Here is a 9,294-nt window from a genome sequence, read left to right as displayed (position 1 = left end):
GTCCCTCTCACAGTTACTACTATTGAGCATGTGCCACCTATGCTGTACTTGTGCATTTGGTTTTTCTTGCCTAAATGTAGAACCTTGCTTTTTTCACCATTGAATTTCATTTTGTTAGTTAGTGCCCAGTGTTCAAGTCTGTCCAGATCCTTCTGTATCTGAAGCCTGTCTTCTGGAGTGTTTGCTATTCCTGCCAGCTTGGTGTCATCTGCAAATTTGATGAGTTCCCCATCTATCCCTTCATCCAAATCGTTGATGAAGATGTTGAAGAGTACTGGGCCCAGAACAGAGCCCTGGGGCACCCCACTACACACTTCCCTCCATTCTGGAGTCACAAAGCAGCCAAACCAGCTTGCCTCCTTCCTACTACTGGTAGTGCACAATAAATATTGAGGCAAATTAAAAGGCAGCTTTTACACTTTCCCCCCAAGTATTCTTCCATGTGTTGATTTTGTCCTATGAATACTCATTTAGGTTGTTTTAAACAGCTTTTTTTACTAGCCAGTACTGAAATTAAAACTGCTTGGGTTTTTTTTAAAGCATCTAGGCGGTATTTGCCAAGAAAAGTATGCATGTTTGAATAAAACATACTAATACTATAAAACAAGTATACCACAAGATACTTGATTATTATGGCTGCAACCATTTAATATAGCTGTCCCCTATCCTGACCATCTCAGACCCTCCTGAGACCTTCCCTTACATGTGGCCTATCCCAGTTCTCTCCTGATTCTCTGTCCCACCCCTATAGCACCCTGTTCTACTGGGACTCCCACCTTTTCTCACTTAAATGATCTGTGTATCTTGAGATTACGACACCAACCAGTGACACCATTACATCCTGATTCCAGTTGCTGTCATAGCTAGGACTACTTTATAATATGACTACCTGTCATAAAATACAGGTAGATCCGGTGTTATACTGTTTCATCATTTTTTGCTCATTTTCTACTGAGAGCCATTGGATATGAGATGGGTGGCAAATAAATTTTATGAACGAATTTGAAACTCTTTACTTCCATCCCCATAATTGTGCCGGGAATTCCATATTTTCAAGCCCAATGCCTTTATAAATCAAGAAACGTGATAAATTTACTTTTTCACATTAATGCTTTTCTTAATGACCTATTGAAGAGCAAATCTGATTTCCATGCCTCCTATTCCACATAAAGCATTTCCCAAATATTGCTGTTACCTACCCCGCCATTCCAAACAGAGTTCTGCAAAATATTTTCTGAGATATGCCTAAGAATTCCCCGATATTTAATTACATGTGTCAAGACCATTCATATAATACATTTCCCCAGTTTTGATCTACATTAATGAAGGAACTTTTTACTTGTGGTATATAAACTACAGTTATAACTTTTGCATCTGGATGCTTTAGTTGTGCTGACTGGTGATTCTGGGAATCATAATCTGGATAAGTATAATGGCAGACTATTTCTAATAAATAAAGAGAGCACACTGTTTTGGAAAGCTGCTAGTGTATAATGTTTCAAACTAATGAATTTATCTCTATGCAGCTTACAGTACCTTAGAAATGGGGGGAGACAATAGAGAACTACCATGACAAAGATAAAAAAATTAGATAATAAATAAAACATTATTGACTGTTTAAGCACCTACAACCAAAGTTGGCAGACTTGACAGATACACATTAGACATGTTTCTTTGGTCGTGTATGCATAGCAAGTCTGATTCTGCTGTCAGCTTACATACATGCATTGGAAAAAAACAATACACTTGAGATATATGCAAATATTCCTTTATAGTTTCATGGTTGCCCTTTGGGAACTTCTGTTCATGCTTAGATGTAGGATGAAAAAAAACAATAACACACCATACAGAACACACAAGTCCATTAAATGCAGCTTGTCCTAACACATTGCGTTCTTTTGTCTTAAAGTAGTTTATAATGGGAGCCAAAGTTGAATATACATAAATCCTAGAAGGGAAAAAGTAATGAATAAGTAGTGCCTGCAGACTGCAGCCCATGTACTTGTAGCACAATCCCTGGAGCAGTATTTTATCTGCTTTTTCCCTATGGAATATTCTATCAATAGCAGATCTGCATCCCTGATGTCTTTCAGCAAGTTGCATGTAATGCACTGGCCATTTTTACAGCAGTTCAGACTCTTGGCAAGGATCCTGTTTTTGCAGTACCAAATATTCGCCAACAATAGGGTTGTGCTAGGCTGTTAGGCTGTCATATATACAGTGAATTCTGTTTTCTTGATGGAAAGAGAAGAAGAGAGATAGGTGTAGTCTTCTTTGCATACTCCAATTAGCAATTCCTTGATAATTTTCAAGAATTTCTATTGTACTTATTATGCTTTTTAACAAGGTAATAATTTGCACAATCATTTTTAAAGACTATTTTCCTCATTTAAGCTAATGAAAACAGAAATTGTTTAGTACAGGTAGTCCTCAACTTAACAGCAGTTCATTTAGTGACCATTCAAAGTTACAACAGCACTGAAAAAAGTGACTTATCACCGTCACGTGATCAAAAGTCAGATGCTTGTCATATTTATGATGGTGGCAGTGTCCCGGGGTCATATGATCACTTTTTGCGACCTGACAAGCAAAGTCAATGGAGAAGCCAGATTCACTTAACAATCCTGTTACTAACTTAACAAATGTAATGATTCACTTAACTACTGTGGCAAGAAAAGTGGTTAAAACGGGGCAAACTCACTTAACAAATGTTTCACTTAGCAACATCAATTTTGGACTCAATTGTGATCATAATTTGAGGTCTACCTGTACTGCAATAGCAGGAGGAACTGTTTGGATCCTCTTTTGCTTGCTCTTTTCTGATTTAGTTTTGTTTTTTTTCCTGTGTGGACTATAACTAGATATTTTCCTTCATTTGAATCTCACGGTACTGAATCTCACAGGGGGAGTACCGTAAATGCCGGCGTATAAGACGACTTCCGCGAGCGCTGAAATCGGCGCCAATGACGGGGGTCGTCTTATACGCCGAGTCGTCTTATACGCCGGAAATACTGGTAGTTTCCGGCGTATAAGACGACGTTCTAGGAATGCGGCCCGGCTATAAAGACGGGGGTCGTCTTATACGCCGGGTCGCCTTGTACGCCGGCATTTACGGTAAATAGTCAGTAGGCTTCTATTGTTCTTGTTAATCAGTAATCAATAAGATTCAGAGCTTTCTCTCAAATATCCTTGAATCTTGTCTAATATTTATTACTTTATCCCAAGTCAAAGTTATTCAAAGGATTACAGTGGTGGGTTTTTCCATCTACTGTAATTTCAGTTGCAAAAGCTGTACAACAATCATGACATTTTCCAGACCTCCTTTTGCCTGAAGATAAGATAAACTTCAAACTATGCATATGAGAAGAAAAAAAAGATTTAAATCTATGTTTTGATCTTCAAAATGCAGCATAAACAAATTTATTTTTCCAATAAAAAGTCTTTGAAATTATCTTTGAATGCATGTTGCTGTGGGCACTTACTGTACTGTTGTTGGCATTCTTTTTATATATTCTTTTTATGAAAGTGGGTGATGATGGGTAATAGTATCTTCTTTTAGGAAAATGTTTGCTCGTTGTTGCATGTTGCATTCTACAAATAATGGGACAATTAAATAAACAAGTGATGTGGTCAGTATATATAGAGAGATCTGTTGCTGAGTTTGTTTCCCATTTATTTAACCGATATGTGACTTTTGTAGTTTAGTTGATTGCTATCATTCCTGTGAAATATAAGAATAAGCCACAACAGGTGTTCCAAATTCTCAGCTTTGGAGACATAAATTGTATTCAAAAACAAAGCATTCAACTTTCAGACACATTTTCAGTAAAAAAAACAAAAAAAACACAAAGTCACAATACATCTTTGCATGGAATACACCTCTAATCCAATTCCTGATTGATTGGATTTTTTTAAAAAAGTTGAAAATTTCAGGGAGCTACAGCTAATTAATATGAGTCATGTGACAGTGTGTGTTAGTGAGATGGGCAGCACATAAATTTTGGATGGATGGATGGATAGATAGATAGATAGATAGATAGGTCATTACAGAGCTAGATGGACCAATACTTATGGGTTTCTATGTACAATCCTAAAGTATCTTCCCTCTACACCAGGGCTTTTCAACCTTTTCACCCATTGTACCACTTTTAGGATAAGGCAACATCTGAGTACCACCAGTCGCCTAGCAAGGTGTCAAAAACTTGATGACCAAAAAAGGAAAAAAGTGATAAAGTACAGGTAGTCTCGACTTACAACAGTTCGCTTAGTGACTGTTCGAAGTTACAATGGCACTGAAAAAAGTGCCCCCCAAGCCACAGCCGAGCAAGACACTTGCCTGCCCGCCTGACAGTGCTCTCATTCCCCTCCCCCGCTATCACTTTTCTAGGATGGTCGCGTACCACCTGCCAGGTGCCAATGTACCACAGGTGGTACCCGTACCACTGGTTGAAAAGCCCTGCTCTACACAACTCAGTCTATTTACTTTGACATTTAAATAATTTATGTGATGATGGAGGCTTAACAATCTGGACATTATAATACAATGAACATTTGTTGAACATTTGGGAAGGGGATAAATTAAAATCACTTTAGTTAATTAGGACATGCAGAAAGCTTCCATGCTTAGGAGGCAGGAAGTATTTTTAATATAAAGTTCTTTCGCTTATAGCATTGACTTGCTGCAGGGTAACTTCATTTTGAAGATTGGCTAACATTAGTACCACAGGTGAGGATCACGTGGACTACAGTGCCTGGATCTCACAATGCTCTTTTCTCCCCTAATAGGTTTGATTTACACCACTTCTGAGCAGCTAGATCGTGAATACAAGGCTGAACATATCTTAGAGGTGAGTAATGATGAAGTTGCAATTAGTTTTATTTACTTGTAAGTAGTTCTTTTAAAAAAAAAATCCTCAAAGACATTTCCTTACAAGTCAGAGCATAGATAGTGGAGAAGGAGGAAGACTCATTCCATCATTTCCAAATTGCTTAGGAAGATAATTGCTTGTTCTGCATTTTTGTGTTTCTGCACCCAGTGCCAGCTCAAGAAATATCTCATGACTTGACTTCCTAACTGAAGACTAGAGCAGGAAATCTTGTGCCAAAGCCAAGCTGATGCATCCAGATGTTCTGGATGTCTGTTCCCACATGTTGCTTTTATCCAGAACATTAATACTGGAAAATATCAGATGTAAACTCATCTGGAGGGCAGCATTTTAAGGATGTCTTCCCTAAGCCATGAAGAATAGAACATGGTCATTAATTTCCTGCCACTTGAGAAAATATGGTATAAACAAAATGTTGACTTACTTAATTTAATGACCACATGGTTATTAAATGAAACCTATAAAGTGAGTAACAATACCTTTAAGATTGAGATAGTTGTTCGTGTCATGTCCTAACTAAGAAAGGACTGAATTAGACAAACTTTTGCTTCAGTTTAGAAATGCAGATTCCAGTATGTTTACTTCTGAGGATTTTTACTAAATTTATTCCTAGGTTCTGCTACATGTACCAAACTTTTTAATGTGCATTCCTGTTTTCTTGTTTTTTGCTTAAACGATCCAGCAGGCCTAGCTTAAGGAAGAAGCCTATCATCTTTTGAGCTGGTGGGCATAGATCTTTGAGAACATACAGTATTATAGGCACTCTTACAAAACGGCTAGTGTAATGGGTACAACCATTTGTCTTTTTTAAAAAAAGCCGTTTATTATGAAATTAAGATAAATGGCTTTTTTAAACAAAGGAGAGGGTTTCAACCTTCTATCATTTCTATTTTGTGAGAGCATTGGTTGTACATCCATAGTGCAGAAGCCTTCTTGGAAATAAAGATTGTATGGGCCATCAAGCAAGTTGTTTTTGAGTATATCGGTACCTGTGAGTTCCATGATACAGACCAATGACTTGGTCAGTTAATCTTTTCCACCTTTGGGTTGCAAATATCGGCTGTATCTTTGTATTAAACACACAAACATAGTAATTGTATTTTTTTCTTTTTCTGCTGATGGTCTTTCCTTTTTGCAACAATAACACTTCCTGTTTCCAACAACTTTGTTTTAGGCTTAAGGTACTTATTCTTGACTGAGTGGCCTTCCATATCTGACTGTATAACTCATCTATCAATCCAGTCAGTGTAGTCCAGCATGCAACAAACTGTTGAAGACTGACTTCAGTCATCTTTAGATGAATCATATTTGAAATCGAGTTTCTTGCCTGGAAAGGAGTGCTTGCCTATATTATAAAGAGGTTCTTAACCTTCCATTGTGTTCTGACGAGACTCCTTAACTGGCTTTTTCTTGCAGGTTTCGGTTTCAGACAATGGGGATCCGGTTTTGCAATCTAGCAGTAGAGTGGTAATCCAGGTCCTTGATGTTAACGACAATCCTCCCAGCTTCTCCCAAAAGTTATTTATGGTTCAGCTGCCAGAAAAAGCAGCATCCGAAACTCCTTTGCCAGTCTACAGGGTGATTGCTGCAGATCGTGATGAGGGGCTAAATTGCCAAATCACTTACAGCCTAGAAGAAAACAGTGAGGGACTGTTCAGCATCCATACAGTAACAGGCATAGTGTTCTCCCAAAAGGCATTTTCTGCCCAAGAATACAACATACTTACAGTGAGTATCATTAGAAGCATAAGGAGACTAAACAGATGATTGTCTTTCTACATATGGGAATGATATGAAATAGTATTGTTCCCTGTGATTTATACTTTTTTTTCCTCTTGTGGCTGTAGTTAAACTGGACTCTGGTAGTATTAAAAAGAAAAAAAACCTTTAATAACTATTTGACATTAATCAATTTTGAAACAATTCAGTGAAGGCTATTTTTTTAACTCCATTAAAAATGTAACATATTTCTCCAACCCAGGTTAAAGGAATATTGGAAAAGGGAATTAAAATGGCATTGATGATGCATGGTGTAGTTAGGCAATGCTAGGTCACACTGAAGAATGGAGAAAGGGTTTTGATAAGTAGCATGTATTGTTTTTTACTACTTAATAAAATCTTTGCATACAAATTATTTTTTTCCCGGAGTATGCCATCTGTTCAGTTAATTAAAGCTGAATTCTTTGAACTAGATATTTTATTCACAGTAGAATCTTTTAATTTACCATTTCAAAGGAAAACACATCCTGAAGATAATAAATTATATGTAGAATTAAGTAAGAGCTTAGTTCATCTATCAAGCTGAGTGCAAAATGACAGACAGGTAATCTTTGTTTAACAACCACAATTGGGTTCAGCAACTTCTTTTCTAAGTTACATGGTCATTAAGTAAGATTGTGAAGGTTCCAGTAGACAAGACCAAACAAATCAGAACTCCGAGGCTTGAGATTTCCTCAAAGAATATCTTTATTGCTTACATAGTATCGGCACAGTCAAAAGTGAAACCAAATCTGAAGTTCCCTTCAGAGAGCAACAATATTACAAAGTTAAACTTCCCATCCCAGTGCTATGCAATTAGCTACGTTTGAAGAGTTTGGCGGGCTTTCTAACTAAATGCTCCAGCTCCTATCAAACTGATAGAAATTACCTTGGTTCCCATGGGACAGTAAAGTAGACTAGTACAGTGGTGACGAACCTATGGCATGGGTGCCAGAGGCAGCACTCAGAGCCCTCTCTGTGGGCACCTGTGGTGTTGCCCCAGCCTTGCCTCCCCCCATGACCCCCTTCTCACCAGCCGCCCTCCTGGAGAAGAGTCACCCCCGAGTGTGGCCCATACAGAGCAGTGCAGCCAAGGACTTGGCAGCCAGGCAGCGTAGACAAGACTCTACCCTCATGCCCCATCGCGCACAGTTGATGCTGCGGGGTGCAGGCAGAGGCCGTGGCTGCCATGGCACTGCTGGGTGATCTGTGGCAGGCCCTGGATGCAATGAGTGGCCATGCAGGCAGGTGGGGTGGGGGCGGAGTGGGGGCGGGACAGGAGGTGGAGTGGGGGCAGGGCCAGTTTTTGGGCACTTGGTCTCTAAAAGGTTCGCCATCACTGGACTAATAGAAATCCTCCATCCCCATCCCAATCTTTGACAACTTAGAACAAAGGAAATGGCTGCAGTCAGGTTCGTTGTAGAGTTGGCAGTGATATCACTTACAACCTGACTTCCACCACAGTTGTTAAGACATTGTGTGATTACGGCCAAGATTTTAATGCTGGCTTCTCCATTGACTGATTGTCAAAAGCCAGCTGTGAAGTGCACAAATGATGATCACACGACCACAGAATACAAAAACACCCACCAGTTGCAAAGTGCACAAATCTCAATCATGTGACCATGGGGATGTTGTGATAATTGTAAATAAAGTTACTTTTTAGCACTTAAAGTTACTTTTTTAGCAAACACTTGCTAAATAGGGCAGTTGTTAAACTGGGATTACCTGTAGTAACACAAGCAAGACTTCATAAAGCACAATAATAATAAGAGAGGCCAATGAAATTTAAGATGTACTTATAATCATCCTGGAGGGACCTGAGTAGAGGAACCTGTTATCAAGGACTCTTATGTTTCTTTGTGTTGACCAGTATATTGGTTTAAGCTGAGCATTCAGACCATGGTTCATTTTTTTTAATGTAGGAGGATTTTTTTTTACCTAATTAGATTTATTCATTGAAATAATAGAAAATACTTGTAGCTTGGGTTTTAGGTTTTGGCAGTAGTTTTATTTATTCATTTTTTGGCAGTAATTTATTCATCCTACTGATAACCATTATCACTCAATCCTTGGCATAGTGATGGATGTAAATAAATCTGTGTGCCTTGATTATTTAGTTTAAAGAATGTAAAAATATAGTTCATCCTGCATGTATTGGGTTGTATAAGCAATATAAATCAATAAATATATTAATCCTGAGATATTATGTTTGCTTAACTCTTTTGTATGATTCCATCCTAAAAGTATAGAAGTTTAATTTAGGCAGGAATATGTCACAAGTACAGCAGGAGCTCATCAGTGTGAACATATTATCTTTCAGACCCCTTGATCTATATGAACTAGTGTTTTTCTCTTTTGGCAGGTCAAGGCTACTGATGGTGGCACCCCCCAACTTTCCTCCAGTGTGAGGCTTCACATTGACTGGATCCCAAAGCCCCTCCCCTCCTCAGAACTATTAGCTTTTGATGAACCTCATTTCAACTTTGCAGTCATGGAAACAGATCCCGTGAACCACATGGTGGGAGTGATCAGTGTTGATGCTGGGCTTAACCAGATCTGGTTTAATATCACAGGTGAGAGCATATGCAGTTGAAAAAGGAGCTTCACAGTGATTCTGAACTGAAAAAAAATGTTGCTCATATTCTCC

General features: G+C 38.5%; 1 protein-coding gene across 1 annotated transcript in view; it reads left to right on the top strand.

Annotated features, from left to right (window-relative positions):
* Positions 1–9,294, top strand: part of FAT2 (FAT atypical cadherin 2) — an 84,328-nt gene that overhangs the window by 36,835 nt on the left and 38,199 nt on the right. Inside the window, exons 4-6 of the mRNA XM_039340926.1 lie at positions 4,786–4,847; positions 6,303–6,614; positions 9,010–9,220. Coding sequence (XP_039196860.1) covers positions 4,786–4,847; positions 6,303–6,614; positions 9,010–9,220 — 585 coding nt within the window. The remainder of the gene's footprint in view (positions 1–4,785; positions 4,848–6,302; positions 6,615–9,009; positions 9,221–9,294) is intronic.

Source organism: Crotalus tigris, unplaced genomic scaffold (genome assembly GCF_016545835.1).
Source record: "Crotalus tigris isolate CLP2741 ecotype Arizona unplaced genomic scaffold, ASM1654583v1 scf7180000017754.2947050, whole genome shotgun sequence".
In the NCBI taxonomy this organism is placed as follows: Eukaryota; Metazoa; Chordata; class Lepidosauria; order Squamata; family Viperidae; genus Crotalus; species Crotalus tigris.
The sequence above is the reverse complement of the archived record's forward strand: the minus strand, read 5'-3'. Positions and strand labels throughout refer to the sequence as shown.